The sequence below is a fragment of the Euleptes europaea genome, chromosome 2 (genome assembly GCF_029931775.1).
Source record: "Euleptes europaea isolate rEulEur1 chromosome 2, rEulEur1.hap1, whole genome shotgun sequence".
NCBI lineage: Eukaryota > Metazoa > Chordata > Lepidosauria > Squamata > Sphaerodactylidae > Euleptes > Euleptes europaea.
The window spans coordinates 64,902,376-64,918,807 of NC_079313.1; the positions used below are offsets into that span (position 1 = coordinate 64,902,376).

Consider the following 16,432-nt stretch of genomic DNA (forward strand, 5'->3'; position numbering starts at 1 on the left):
GATACAATCTACAGGGACCCCCAACCTTTTCTGGCTTGCAGCACCTTTTGGAATTCTGACACAGGGTGGTGGGCACAACCATAGATGGCTGCCGTGGGAGGTGGAGCCAAGCACGAAATGGCTGCCATGAGAGGTGGAGCCAACCACTAAACAGCTGCCATGGGAGGTTGTGCACAACTTTAATAGTTGCACTTCAGCATTTCAGCCAGAAGCTTTGCTTAACAGGAGGCCTTCTGAAAGTAAACATATTGTTAAAAAAGATATTGTATGCTTACAAAATAAGTATACATATTGAGCTAGCTAAGAAACCCTCATCTGCCAGTGTCTGTCCTCTTTTCCCAGGCATCTGCATTTTGCAGAAGGAAAAGGACAAAATGCTTCTTCTCCTGGCTATCCCCTTTATAGAAGTCCTTCTATCATGAGCCCAGATATTTTGAACCTGCACTATTAACTTGTAACAATGACAGTTTGTACTGAAGGGCTGATGAGAGCTGCTTGCACATGTGTACAGTAAAAGAGAGATTCTGGCCAGATTTTGATAGGAACATAAATGATTTTTTAAGTGTGAGCAAAATTTGATATAGTGATGAAATTACCAACTTCCACCTGAATTATAATGATATGTTAAAGCTGGGAAGATCTGATGACTTCAACAGAAGCTCCAGTTAGGTTCATTAAGCATTTTAGCCATGCAGCCCAATCGAGTTTAGTCAGAATCAAGTTCTGTTATGTTTTTAAATACCATTTGGCTGTTTGCACAGATAAAGTACTTTACATAAAGCCATGGTCTGCCTTGTGCCACAAATATCAAAAATGTAAAAAGCCCCACGTAGCCCCACCTAGGAGAAGAAAGGCGGGGTACGAATGAATTAAATAATAAATAAGTAAGGATGCCAAGCAATAAAAAGGCCTGTTTAATTTTTAAGTTTTTAATATACACTTGATAAACAGAAATTAGCATTTGAAACATTTTCCAGTATGAAGATAGATATTATCACCTGCAAATATTTGCACATGGAACCGCTGTTAAAATCATAGCTGAACTGGTTGGTTAAAAAGTTGGCAGCCTTATTTGTGAATGAGTTAGGAACATGGACTGTGCTGGACATTTTGAAAGGCAAAGCATTTCCCAAAAATGTAGCATAATAATTTCACATTCATAATCATTGATTAAAATGCAAAAGTGAATGGAGAAAATGTACAAGTGACGAACAGGAAGCTGTAGCTTCATGAAAGGAAAAACAGAAGGAACTACATTAAGACAACAACATACAAGTTCCTCATTTTCTCTATTTCTCATATGAGACTATATGTTTTTATTCTTGCTTGCTAGGAAGTAGCTACAGAAAAACTTAATTTAAAGGTACAGTACCAGTAAAAAAAAGTTGGCAACCCTATTAAGAAATCCCCCCCTTTTGCTATCAAATCACCCCTGACTTATGGTGACCCCATAGGGGTTTCAAGGCAAGAGACATTCAGAAGTGGTTTGCCATTGCTGCCTCTGCATTAACCTGGTATTGCTTGGAGGTCTGTTGGTGCCTGTCCTTTAAATGATCCCCAAATTTCAAGTAGATTGGATTAAGGCGTCCAATTTTGTGGGCCCCTGAACAGGGTGCCCCAAGCCATTCTCCATTATTTTCTATCGAGGGGGAAAAAAGAAAATAAACCTCCAAGCTGCTTCTAGGCAACAACCATGCCTGCAAGCAGAAATCACTGGTCAAATGTCTCCCATGGAAGTACCAACAGAACAAGTCCAAAAGAATCATTGCAGAAGCCAGTAATCCCAGTCAGACCAAAAGCCAATTTGTTGAGCCAAGCAGAACCAAAATCAAATCAGAGAATCTTTGCAGTGGAAACTCCAGGTGGGGCGGGCACTTTTGCATGCCCAACAAACCCAGTTACAATGTGCAGAAGCCCAGCAGAACCCCGAGCCACTGTGGCAGTGCAAGCTCAGCAGGACTTATGTCAAACCAGAGAATCTCTGCAGTGGAAACTCCAGGTGGGGGTGCACTTTTGAAAGCCCAGCAGAACCAGTTGGGACGTGCACAAGCCCAGCAGAACCCAGAGACTCTCTGGCATGGAAACTCCAGGGGAGGGTGCACTTTGCAAGCCCAACACAACAAATATTTCCAATTTTGCTTACAGAAAACAACATTTACAATCTTTAATTTCAGAAATTTGCCAAGTAGCACAATTTTATATGCTAAATTATAATTGATATATTTTATGTTGTAAAAGCAGTAAAATAAGTGTAGGATTGTTAATGTAAGTATTGCATATATATTTACATTTTTTCTATAATTTCTTTTGTAGACATTTTTACTAGATTTCCCCCCCTATAATTTGTAACTTCAAAATTTCCTGAAATTTTACATCTCTGATAGTGCATGGTATATACCTGCCCTAGGGCTGCTATCCCATACCTCCAACTGAAGGGCCAAATTACAGTTGATGCTGGGGTCATGTGACCACAACTTTAAATATACCCTTGACCGAAGAACGGTACATTCCTTCTATCCGGGATGGTCGTCCTCTTCCACCAAGCGTGCAGCTTCGGGAGGGACGCACATGGAGCAGTGAGTGAGGGGACACCCACCTAGCCAGCCACATCAGCCAAATCAAACCTGGCGATCAATGGGGTGACAGATGTCGCAGCCAGATCGCCCTCACATCCAATTTTAGATATGTAATTTGGCTTAAAAAGCATCCGTGGAAGAGGAGGGGCCTGAACCATCTGCCCCAAACACCGTGGCACCAATGGAGGGTTTCTTGCTAAACTCTTGTTGCTCCTTTACCATGCCATTTCCCTGATTGGAAATGGTTTTTATTCCTTGGGCGTGCGGAATGCCATGGGCAGAACACCAGTACCCTGTATAGTTGGGCTCACTTAACAATGCATGTAATCTGTAGTGGATCATTGGTTTGTCTTGTGGAAAGGTTTGCCACTGTCATCTTTTTATTTCTGAACAGCTGCATTACAAGCAGGGATCGAACAGAATATCTTTTGCTCATTACTGTGTATCCATGCCTGATGAATTAGTCTGTTGTGCAGATGTCTACTGTGAAAGAAAAGTTGTTGATGATGTTCCTATGGAATGACCAAGGGGACCGTAATCAGTCTGGATCTTCCAACACTGAAATTGGATATTTTTTATTTATTTTGAAGTTTATATCTCAGTAAGAAAGGAAGGCTATAAGGTAAATAAATAAATATACAAACATACGAATGAGATATAAGAGGAAAGAAGAGGAAAGAGCCAGGCACGTGAGCAGGACAACAAGCTATGCTTGTGTTCATGCACAAATCATGGCTTAATTGGAACTTGTGACATCTGAATGCAACTTAGGACTTTGCCGGAACAGGAAAACGCATAGAACTATTGCACTTGAGGAAGGCACGTTATAAAAAATGTTTGGTCATTTTTCTTTAGTTCAGTGAATTCTCCATTTAGCACCAGTTTGAGATCTGCCTCCCCACCCACCCTTCCCTGCCATATTTGCTGCTGCCCTATTTTCCTTTTTGGTTCTAGAGTGGGGTCAGCATTGTTTCAAGCCTGTGGTGTCCCTGTGATGAGTTCCCTCCTGGAAAGCCTTTGACCTTATAATGACTCGTTCATGGATGAGTTGTTGTCTAACAGCACCGCAAGACTAGGCCTTGAGAAAAGCCCTTGGTGGGCTGGGTGTAACTGGTAGGATAGCGAAAGGTGGTAGAAGTGCAATAAATGAATACAGGAAGTTACACCTTCATACACCACTCTTCCACTGTTGTGGTTTAATTTCTGATACTGTCTGGTGAATACTGAAACAGACTGGTATTTTGTGGATGTAGGTTTTGGCTGCAAATGCAGTGAATCTTTATGTATCTTATATGTAGACATACAGATAAGGTTAAGGTAGTGCTATTTTATTGGACCAATTCAGAAGTTCCCCCTCAAAGGGTAGCCCCTGTACAACTCCTCTACAATTGTTCATTAGGCATTAAAACAAAGCAAAATGAAACTAGGATACATAGTTTCTAATTATCTCATTTTTATCCCAGTTCTTACTACAAGAAGCTCAGGGTGGCGTACATGACCTCTCTCCTGTTTTATCCTTGCAGCACCTTGCGGGGTAGGTTAGTCTATGAGACAAGTCGCCCAGGATCACCCAGTAGATTTCATGTTAGAGTTGGGATTTGAACCCAGGTCTCCCTAGGCCTGCAGTTTAACTACTAACCTACACCGGCATATGGCTGGTTCAGTATTTCTTCCATGGAACAGTTAAAGCTTATGGGAGGTTCTGAGAACAAAGGATGTGGATTGGGTTTGCTCTGTTGATTCAGTGGCTGAATATTTGGTCCTGCCTGGACAAAATAGCTCGTGCATCAAATTCAGAACACTTTAAAAATGAAATGGCACCAGGAAATACAACAGTGTTGGACATGTGGAATAACAGATAGACATGCTTACCTAACACGTTGCTGTAGTAGTAGATGATATTACAAGGATGCAAGTAAGAGAGCAAATAGAAACAAGCTTTGGCGGGCTGAGAGAGGCACTAAAATATAGCAAAATACTGTGTTTGACATCCGGAGAAGGACAAAGTCGATAGGAAGCGGAGTTTTATTTTCAAAGCAAGTAAGAGGACATAACTGTGAAGAATAACAGAGCCTTAAAGACAAAACGCTTGAGCGTCCTTGTAACAGTCAAGTTATAAACATTTGAAACAGGGCTTTGAAAGCACTGACAACCTTTACCTCCACACCTGTGCATGTGTTTCGCTTGAACTGGTTGAAGGATAGTAGTTTATATAAACCCAATCAATCAAGTTGGTATCTTAGTTTAGTTAAGGGCTATGTGCACATTTATTTTGGAGTAGCATATGTATATCTTCAGGATATTCCCTTATAATAATGTAGTATTAGAGAAAGCAAAGCATTTTAATTGAGGTAGGCATCATTCGTGACTCTTTGTTCTAGCTGTAGTTAACAGGCTATTTCCCAATGTTCTTATCACAGTTACAAAAATCACAGAAGTACTGAACTTGATCCTGCAGTGACATCTAATATATTTTAGCTACGAGTAAAGATGGACATAATGTTGTGTGAGACTTGTCATATGATACTAAGCTGCATACGTGCTCTCTGGTTCTTAAATGTTGTTCCCTGATGGGTACCTAAGCACACCAAGTCATGTTTCAGGATATTAATTCAGTAACCTAAAATAGCTTTTGTTTGAAATGCTATAATAATAATAAATATGGTTCAAGGTAAATAAAATATAGTTTTTCAAAATGGCAAACAATCTTTACACAAGGGATTTGGATTTTCCTTCTTAATGTTCTACAGAAACCATTAGATGATGTCTCTCTTAGGTACTACCTGACTAATATTTGGTGGGTATAAAATGTCCTTGTTGCTCTCAGTGAGGATCGCTAGGACCAGTAGGGGCTACACATTGCTATTTTCCCAGGATGTAAAACAGATGGATGGCCCAGGCTAGCCTGATCTCGTCAGATCTCAGAAGCTAAGCAGGGTCAGCCCTGGTTAGTATTTGGATGGGAGAGCACCAAGGAATACCAGGATTGCTGTGCAGAGGAAGGCACTGGCAAACCACCTCTGTTAGTTAGTCTCTTGCCATGAAAACCCCAAAAAGGGGTTGCCGTAAGTCGGCTGCGACTTGACGGCACTTTACACACACACAAAACAGAATTGGGTGGAGGGGAGTTAGATGACCGGAGGAGAGCTAATATGTCAATGAAGGAAAGAGTACAGAAATATAGCAAAATGGTTGACAGATGGTTTCCATATATTTGAAGTCATGTTTGGGTATCTCACGACTTTTGTATGCATAGTAACTGGAGGAAAAAACGCTTGAAAATAAGGGAGTGTTCTGGATCCCTGCGTGGGATTGGGAGGTGTGCACATACATGAGTTAGCTTTTGGCCTACTTTCAGATATGAATATTTACAATGACATGCTAAGATTCCTGTGTGGGGCAGCAGTTGCTCTGGTTGACTATAAGACAGATGCAGGTCAGCGTATGCAAAATTTCCCTAAAGTTAACCTATAATAAAATGTTGGGGTTTTGATCTAAAACCAAAGAAGGTGGGGAAAACGTATAAAATAAGCTCGACATTCTTCTTCCTTATTGTTTTGCTGGAGAGCTTTGTTGTCTTTTACAAGTTAGCTCTGTCCTAATTTGAACTAGCCATTTAGCAAATTGAAACTTACTGTACAACCTTCCTTTAAAAAAATCAACTTTGAAATCTGTGTTGGCACAGTATCCCATGTCCTGATGTGGCTTACTGAAGGAAGGTCTAAAAATTGTTTCCTTAATAGAAATTGGCAACCTGATCACCTAAAGGGCGGAATTAACAAATCCCTTATAATGATAGCTTTAGCCAGAAAAGAGAGAGGTTGACCTTCCAAAGGTCTCTTTCTCCGCCTCTCTGCCATAAAAACCAGGGTTTAAAATAATGCGCTTGTCTTTCATCTGCCAATACGCTGACACAAACTAGTTCCTCTTCATAACCATGAATTTATGCTTTTCCTGTTTACTCAGGTGATAGGCAGTACTTCTGGCTGCACAGATGGCGAGGCTAAGGTTGGCTTCCAAGCTTGATGCTTATGTTTGTCTACCTCATCATGCGATGATAGTTATCTGAAAAGGCAGAGGAACAAAATAAAATGTGAAGCTTGACCTGATTCTGAACACCCCTGAACTCATGGCCCTTGTGGAGTTCACCTTTCAGGATGAGGTTCCTTCTTTAAGTGGCCAATTTTACCTTCTGTTTAACAACAAAAATTTGTTACTAGACTGGGAAAACTTGGTACACTCTGTGTCTGATATAGAGATCTTGTTGTTCTGTCTTTGTGTATGTCGTGCTTCCCTGACAGAGGAGACTTTGCCAGGGGTTGTGGTCTCTCTTGAAACAGATTATTTTAGCCATTGATTCATACGCCTCCTTGCTTGAGTGTGAAAATGAACCTGAGACTGACTGAAATGCAGGATAGTGGAATCTCCGTGTTTGCCTTTGAAGGAGGTAGGCCATATTTAGCCACCTCTCACCCCTTTGCCTTTGTTCTACTGTTGTTATATACTATATGAGAGGTTGCATGACATAGTGTATAAAGTGTGTAGTGGCCTTCGAAAAGTTATTATTGCTTGCCTAATAGTCTTTAGGTGGATGCTGTGGTATGGATTAAAATTGAACTGCCCCATATTTGCCTCCCTGAGCATCTTGGGAGAAGGGAGTGGAAGGGATGTGACTGATAAATAGTTTGACTCAGAGACCATGCTGATTTAGGGTGAAATGTGACAGTGCACTAAGACAGGCAGCCTTGATTTGGGAAGATCTCTTTTCAGTGAGAAGATGAGGCTTGTTTAAAAATCCCTATTATATTGATTTAAATCTATTTTAGTCGCATTTCCTTTCATCCCTGCCTGTATAATTAGTTATCTGTCTCCAAAATAATAATGTTTCTTCTACATACATACTCTTAAGGTTGTAGTTGTTTTACGACACTGCTCTGACACACACACTTGTGCTTTCTCCAGCTTTTGAAAACAATGGTACCCAGTAATTTACAGTCTTGGTTTTCCACAGAGACAAGGGTATTCTTCTATTGCTGTATGGAACACTTGGAATTGGGGGGTTTCTGCCTTGTGTGTGCATCCTGACACAGTTTATGAAGCAACCTGGCTCCCCTTCAGCGGAACACCAAGCCTGCACTCTAACTCCATGGCAACAGTAGGGAACCATACATCAGTAGCTCTTTGTTTTTTGGATAAAGGGACCGATATTTTTCTGCGTATTTAGGGTTTCCCCTGCCATATACTTTTGGTCATTTAGAAGCTTTGTTTATCATTTCAGCTTTAAGATTAAGGCAAGTGTGTCCCTTCCATTTGGCAATTTCCTTCAGTTTAATGGGTGCAGGAGACCACTAGGACTTGCTCTTGCATTCTTCTCTCACGCGGCCAAGATTCTGTGGCAGCGAGATGGGATCATATATATGCAGCCCTTTTTCTTCTTCCTGTTGATGTTTTCCTCCTTTTTGAGAGAACAGTGAAGGGTTTTCAAGGCAAGAGACGTTCAGAGGTGGCTTGCCATTGCCTGCCTCCTCGTCATGACCCTGGTATTCCTTGGAGGTCTCCCATCCAAATACTAGCCAGGGTCAGGTTGTTCTCATTGTTCTGTTGTCGTTATCAGTGACTGATAAGTAACACTGGAAATGCTGGATGTTGCTTTGCTTCAATCTTAAAACAGAAGCCATGAAGTTCCTTTTTATTAAGACCAACCAAACTAATACTGTGTGCAAGCTTTTGAGCTCTCCAGAACTTTGATATGGTTGGAAAGAAAGGTAGCATTTTTTAAAATAAAAACAAAGGAAAATCAGGTGGGAGGTTAAAATAACAAAGCAAAAAAAAATCTTACTGCCTCTTTTCTGTATCCTGTGTAGAATGTCTGTCAAATGTAGTGGTGCAGGGTGGACCTGGTTATCAGATTATACTTTTGGCTTTCTGGAAAGAAGATCGGGTGGTGGCACTCTCCAGTTTGCAAATACATAAAAACCAGTGGTTGGTCAAATGTCTTTTTAAAAGACACAGGTCTGGAAAGAGGCCAGGAGCACAAGAAAAACATGGCAGTGGTTATATTTATGACATTGTCTGTGACTCAGAACTGTTTGACCGGAAGTCACGTTCATTCGAGAATATGGTCATACTGACTGTGATTAATGTAAATAAATTAAAAGTGTAGTTGTAGATGTGAAGTGACACGGCTTCTTGACCTGTGCCCCCAAATCTTGACTAAAAGCAACTTCGGGCTTTGCATATTATATGTTTAACTGGCCCTCTGTGGCTGCTGATGATTCTCTTCAGTACTCCAGCTTTTTAAATTCAGGATGTAGTTCTTTCCCATAATCACTTCTTGTTTGCATGTGGGAGATCTATGCTGTTTGTGGCATTTAGACAGAACTGTATTCGGTGTTGGAGGATTTTCTGTACCCTGTGACCTCTCTTGTGATCCAGGCTGTTAATCTAAATGATTAGTTTGGGCCTATTTCTCTCACAGATTGCTACTTTGCTAATTTTGCAGCACTGTTTGAGAAGAAAGGTCAGAACAAAGGCTTCGTTTTACATTTGAAATTGATTTGGAAAGTAATGGAGGTGCTGCCTTGAGGCTTTACTTTAATCTGACACAGCAACTAAGCAGTACTGAGGTTTTCATGGCTTAGTTATGCCTAAGGTTAGAAATGTTGTCTCCTGAGTCACCTTGGAGAGTTACATCCTTCTAAATCCATTGAAGTTGATGCACTTAAAAGTGTGTAATTCTATTTAGGATTGTATTGTCAGTGTCAGAAGTAAAGTTTCAAACTAGTGCATTTGAAATCCTACGTAAAAATACACCACAAATGGGCCGGCGTAAAATAAGTGGAAGACTTTTATTGGCCTTGTTCTGTTGGAAAGGAACTTCCCATATTGATTTATTTGAATGGAATATACGGTTTGGGTCAGAGTCTGATCCTGTGAAAGTCTGGTATGCTAGATTTAGTAAGTATGCTGGCTGTTCTGTAAAGGTTGCATTCCTGTAGGTATTTCTCTTGTAGAATTGGGGCTGTTGGCTTCAGTTCTACAGACTGGAAACATTATCATAATAGAGGATCTCAAGATTACTCATGTAATGCTAGCTCAGGTTCCTCTATCCCCTTTTCCCAGCTTGGATCATTATGTTATGATGTGATGAGTGCTGGAATCTAAATAGAGAATAGTGCTAAAAATACAGTAGGTGTGGGCTTCACAGAGTCGTTGTTCCCTCATAGATCATGAAGAATATGAGTTAGTGTTTAGATAGCACCTTAGGGCGTTCAAAGCACTTTGCATTCATTATTTCATTATTGTTGTTATCGTCATTGTTGTATTATTTTGGGGGCTGTAATGCTAGCTATAATGGAACTGGGAGATCTCTGTGGGCTGCTCTGAGCTCCTTGGAGGGATGAAATTATAATAGATAGATTACTCTGATCATACTGATTGACCACTTGAATGATCTCTTAAATATACAAATGAGCAGTGGAAAGTAATCTATGTACTAACTGTAAGGGCATGATTATCTATGTATTACTGTGGGACTGGATGAACTAATTCAACACTGGGTCCCACTCAGATGATTCCAGCAGGATGTATGAGCGACCCAACCCTTGCTGATAACTCTCAGTCCATGAACCTTGATTGGGATGACTATGAGTGTTCAGTCTATGTGATTAGCTAGTCACTGTCTGCCTTGTATAAAAGTACTTCTTGCACAGAAACTCTCATCTGTGTCCTTATTTTCTTTCTATGGGATAGAATACATAACACAGAATGGAATTTACATTGCTGCTGGGTGGATATAAATCAATGATTTTTTTTTAATTTAAAAAAATCAGATTTTTAAAAATCAGATTTTTAAAATAAAATGCTTTTTGAGGAAATATCTATTTAAGATACATTATAGTCCAAAGGTTATTCATCATGTAATAAGGATTAGTTTTTAATTATGTAGCATGAGGGTGTATATTGATGCAATGTTTACATTTTTTGGTAAATGAATTCCATTCATCCATTCACAATCTTCCAGAGGTTTCTGTAAGGTTATTTGGTGCAGTTTTTCTATCTAGAATATATTATCACAGATGCTTGGTTTTGCAGTTCTCAATACTGTGAATTTGTGTCTGCAGAGATAACATGCCTCTTCTTCAAGGCAAAAATGTTATAAAATAAACAGAGTTGAGAAAAAATACCTTAATCCCATTGTTCCTTTGCAAATCTATGTACTCAGAATCAATCCTTTACCTCTTAAATGCTAAGTTTCAAGACGTTTAATGAATAGAAGATTGATTGGAGTGGAATAGATCTGCACAAGGAGCTAAGTGTGAGGAGGGAGGGTCAAGCAGTAAAAATGATGGTGAAACCTTTTGAGCAGAATTCACCACATTTTTTGGGATCTTTGTGTGTATAGTCTGAGGTTTATCATATTATTCTCTCCCTGGAGGAGAAAACCTGTAACGGCAGCAGGCTGTAAAAGACTCAGTTTGGGAATGTTTTAATGAAGTTCCTTTATGGGTAAGGCAGGCATGTGTGCAAAATGCAAACACTGCAAAAAAGAAATGCAAGGCCTGGTGGCCTGGATGAAACAGCATTGTGAGAAGTGCTGTTTATGTAGAAAACATTATTTAAATATAGTTTCACTGACTAGTGATTTAAATCATGAAAATCTAGTCTTACTGACTAGTGATTTAAATTGTGATTTACATCAATTTGATTTAAATCAAATCCACCCTGCATTACTCTGTATTGCTTTTTTGCCTGGATCAGCTTTTGAAAATGAAGAGAACAGTATTTTTACTAAAATTTTGCTTCTTTCTTGACCAATTATATATTTTACCTTTCTTGGTCTTATTTTAGGTGCCTCTTACTGAGCCTGTGGACCCCGTGGATTTGGAAGATTACCTTCTTACGCATCCACTTGCAATGGAGTCCGGTCCTTTGAGGGACTTGCTTGAATTTCCTTCAGATGATACTGAAGTTATCTATAGTCCCCGAGAATGCAGAACGCTTGTGTCAGCTGTACCTGAAGAGAGGTAAGGAATTAAAAAAAACCCTGTCACCTTGATCCTGTATAAACACATATGAGTATGTATGGTTAGGCTGATGACCCAAATGACAGTATTGATAGAGCTAGACCTAACTTTTCCTTCTAGGTGATATTTTTTATGCCTGAGAGAGAAACTTATCCCATCTTCTCGTTTTGAGAGAGAAACTCGTCCTATATGGTGGTGGTGGTGGAGGTGGTGGGAAGTGCCATCAAGCCGGAGCCATCTTATGGTGACCCCATAGATTTTTCAAGGCAAGAGACATTCAGATGTGGTTTGCTATTGCCTGCCTCTTCCTTCATGGTCTCCCATCCAAATTCTGACCAGGGCCAACCCTGTTTAGCTTCTGAGATCTGAGAAGATCAGGCTAGCCTGGGCCATCCAAGTCAGGGCTCATCCTATCTACTAGTTTCCAATATTGTTTTATTATCCCAGTGTTCTTTTTTTAAATAGTTAGTTGAATTGTGTAGCTGTGTGTTGGGGTAGCACAGTTGTTAAAAGAATGAGTTGTGGTTGGAGAGGTCTCTGCCACAGACTCACAAGGTGGCCTTAGGCAAATTATTCTTTCTCAGCCTTCCCACCCCCATCTACAAAACGGAAACAATAATGGTAGCCTACCATAACTGCTTGTTATAAAGATTTCAACAAAATAATGTATACAAAGTACTTAACACTTAAAGTGCAATATAAATACTCATCTGTGTATCTGGTCAACCAGTCATTTTTGGTAATCCCACCCTTAGTGCTCAGGACATTGTGCAAACAAATTTAAAGGAAATTCAACCAGTGGGGGGAATGGGTTGGGTTGGGTAGGGAGACAGAAACCTACCATTTCAGCTAAAACACAGTTTGCATGGATAAATATGAAAAATGTATATTAAATAGACAAATTGTACAAGCTTTCTTCATAATTTATAAAGAATGGGTCCCCTCTTCTTTTACATAACTTTGAATTAGGGTTATCAGGTCTGCCCAGGCAACCAGCAGGAGACCAGGTTGGAGGGGGATATGGAAGGTGGCGGCGTGATGTCAATTCTGGGAAAACCCAGAAGTGAGGTCATGCCTCTCTAGAAATCTACAGAAACTCTGTGGTGTTTTAAAATTTTTTTTTTTTAAATAATTCATTTATACCCTGCCCTTCTCCTCAGTAGAGACCCAAAGCGGCTTACATCATTTCTCTTCTCCTCTGTTTTATCCTCACAACAACCCTGTGAGGTAGGTTAGGCTGAGGATGTATGACTGGCCCAAGGTCACCCAGTGAGCTTTGATGGCATGAGTGGGAATTCAAACCCAAGTTTCCCAGATCCTAGTCCTGCACTGTGAACCACTATACCACACTGGCTCTTTTACCACAGAGTTTCCAGTGATGCCTAGAGAGGTGTGACATCACTTCGGGGTTTCCGTGGAAGTGACATCATGCCATCTCTGATGGTGATTAAAAAAAATTCTGTTGCCGGCTTGTTTGGGGGTGGGCAGGAGATTTTCCACCCAAAGTGGGCACATGGCAACCCTTCTCTGAATGCATTCCCTTCCTTTGAACTAAATGAAAGGCTGCCATTCATTCCTATAGAAAAGGTAAAGCATTGCATTTGGAGGTGGACAATTAAGAGAAAGATGTATTTAGGAAGTGTTATGAAATATTGGATAGGGGAGAGGAAATAGAGCCAGAGTTAAAGGGAAGCCAGTGTGGGAGCAGGCACCAGAAGAGACCAAGGGAAATATGTACCAAAAAATGTACCAAAAAGAGAAAAAGATTCAGAGGGAGGGAGTATTTCCAAGGACAAAGGAATAGGAGAATGGAGTGAATGGGTATAGCCTTCCTTCCTGCCAGGGAATCGTCACAGGCTTTTTGCTGTACAGTTCATAAAATCACTTTGTTGGGAGCTACATGTAGTTTGTGAATACTTCAAATATGGCTGGTGGATTTCAAGAACAAAACTTACTTCTGTCAACCTTCCCCACTCACCTGGGGATACCTGGGAAAGCTTTTGAAAGAAAATAAAGCTACATACGGAATAGAAATGGCAAGGAGCCTAGTCTGTAATGGTCTTGGGAGAAGGGTATTGCTCTCTTTGAAACTATGGGCTAAGCATCATATGGAAGTCTCTGCTTTTTCCTAACATCTAATCTATTTGCTGTCCCTTCCTTCTTTACCCAGCTTAGCCTACAATTTCAAGAGGAGCATCTTCTGTGCCATAAATGTAGAAAAAGCAACAGGGGAAGGGCACTTGCAGGAAAAGAATAGCAGGGGCTATGAAGGGAAGGATTTGAAGGAAAGCAGTGACTCATTTTGGTCAACTGGGGTGGGTAACTTGCACCTTGGGGTCACCAGCCTTCAGGAGCCTGCTTACATAATTGCCAGTGCTATCCTAAGCAGAGTTACACCCTTCTACACCAATTAACCAATGGACTTAAAAGGGCGTAACTCGGTTTCGATTTGCACTGTCTATCTTTCAGACATTGTATGGTGGCGCCATACCACAGCAGTGCCCTCACTGTCCAGGTAATATTTAATCTGGCCGAATTCAGTCACTGACTTTCTTTCCAAGTTTCCATGCTTATTGTAATTATTATGATACATACCATTGTGCAGAGAGATGTGAATTTCTCCTTTGTGTTCTTTAACAACCTGTGAATCAGAGTAAGGGGCAACTGGGAACATATTTATTAGGATAATGTAAAAACATAGTTCAGTCTAACAACTTTACAAGATTTAAAATAGATTTTTTTGTGGTTTGAAAAAAATGTTCTGTATAATTTTTTTTCATCGTAGTGAAATGGACCCTCATGTCAGGGATTGTGTAAGAAAATACACAGAAGATTGGGCCATCGTGAACAGAAAGTAAGTCATATGTTTCTGTACTTGAGAGGAAAGAAACCCTTGAGATGAGCTGGAGGGGGTGGTATTTTCAGAGGATGAATGCATTAATATTCAGAACGATTATGGTACTATATTGGTTTATCACTGGACATCATTTTTTAGACTCTGCCATCCAGGATAACTTTTAAGAATAGTTGGCTGCCCTCCTGTAAGTGGGTATTTTTCCCCTCTCTCTGTCAGGAAGCAATTTAGGTGGATAGGCTTGCCTTTATACAGATAAGAAAGTTCATATGCAGTTGAAATAGTTCATTGGATGTCATTGGAATGAGTCATATGGCCTGGGTTCACCAAACAGAGCTGCTGTGGCCCTGCATCTTAAAGGCAGTAGGTAGCTATACAAAGGTTTATAAAACAAGGCCAAAACAGAGGCAGAGAAAAAATGCCGAAGAATGTGTAAAATATTTTTTAAAATAATGTTTAAAAGATTTGAAGAAAGAAACAAGTCCTTCTGAAGACATGGGAATTTAAGGTCTTTTATGCATGGGTTGGATCTCCCTGCTTGGACCGGGGTTCATTGCACATTAAAGTAACCCGGGTTGGGGGAAACCGTATGCATTGGTTTGAATGATCAGGGATGAAACTGTGTGCCAATCGAACCATGAATACAGAAAAACAGTCTCCCAAGCTCAAATCAAGTCCCACCCCTTTAAATGCTGCTCTGTAATTGGCTTACTTCAGTGCTCCCCGTGAGAGAAGATTTCCTTCCCCCCAAACCCAACTGCCACATAAAAAAGCATTTTAAGAATAAAAAACAAAAAACGGAGCTACCTGAAAGAAGGAGGGAGGGAGGAAATCCAAGCCTTGTTTTAAAAAAGGCTTTCTTTTGCTCAGAAAGAGCTCCGAGGTAGCAGGAAGCACTTGAATCCCCGTTACTTTACACACTGCTTTGTGATCGGCTGTGAGAGAAGCCAATCTTCTGTTTTCCCCTGTTTAACCATCAGCATGCTGCTTTGAGGAGGGGGTTGGAAAAGGATGGGGTGTGTTGGCGTGGGGAAGCTCAACCCGAGAACGGAGTATGCATGCTTTGTGACTCCAGAATGAGCCAGGATTAATGGTTCGGGCCAGAAGAGGAATGGGAAAAGTTGGGTTTGTTTTGCGTCGAAACAGCGTTGAGTTTCCAAGGAATGAGATATTGTGCATACTTAAATTTTTTATCCTGGCTGAAACGGGGAATAAATGAGGTTAAAGTGACCAAGCATAAAACACCTAAATTTTTCAACAAGTCCTTCAGCATTCTATCTTTTCAACTATTATGTCTTGTGTGTCTGGTTTCTGCTGTGTATTTTCTTAGGGATTTTTTAATTTATTTAGTTCACTGCAAGCAGTAGTAGTCAGATTGCTTATTTACAGAAAATCTCTAGTAGATTAATGATTCAAACTAGACAATTTACTGAGATTACATTAAACTATATCCAGTAAAGTGATTAGACACTTCAGGTATCTTAGTGATGATCAATTAAATGATTACCCATGAGGGTATCTTTGGTTATGTGGAGTCCGGCTAGCAGCACCCGTCCCTCTTAAAAGAGGGAAAGGTGATAGCCTTAATAGTCAACTTAGACTATTATCTAAATAAACTCCATTGCAATCAATTAGTCTTGCTTCCAATTAAAGAAGCCAAGGGCTGTAGTTTAGGAACCAAAATTGCAATTGCTGTTTCATTCAGTGAATCAGAACATTAAGATTATGCTGTTCAGAGTAATTATCATTTTAGTGAGTGGCTTAAGCTTTCAGATATTGATATTTTGGCTTTTTTGTGAGAGGGCATGGCTTTACCATATTTTGTTCTGAATAGGTATCACAAACTGGGAACAGGATTTAATCCCAACACATTAGACAAGCAGAAGGAGAGACAGAAAGGCCTGCCGAAGCAGATCTTTGAGTCCGATGAAGCTCCAGATGGCAGCAGCTATCAGGATGAACAAGTAGGGTGCCTT

General features: G+C 40.3%; 1 protein-coding gene across 1 annotated transcript in view; it reads left to right on the forward strand.

Annotated features, from left to right (window-relative positions):
- Positions 1 to 16,432, forward strand: part of DOCK7 (dedicator of cytokinesis 7) — a 155,286-nt gene that overhangs the window by 15,048 nt on the left and 123,806 nt on the right. The window contains exons 3-5 of the mRNA XM_056845289.1: positions 11,427 to 11,602; positions 14,388 to 14,456; positions 16,291 to 16,420. Of these exons, the coding sequence (XP_056701267.1) occupies positions 11,427 to 11,602; positions 14,388 to 14,456; positions 16,291 to 16,420 (375 nt within the window). The remainder of the gene's footprint in view (positions 1 to 11,426; positions 11,603 to 14,387; positions 14,457 to 16,290; positions 16,421 to 16,432) is intronic.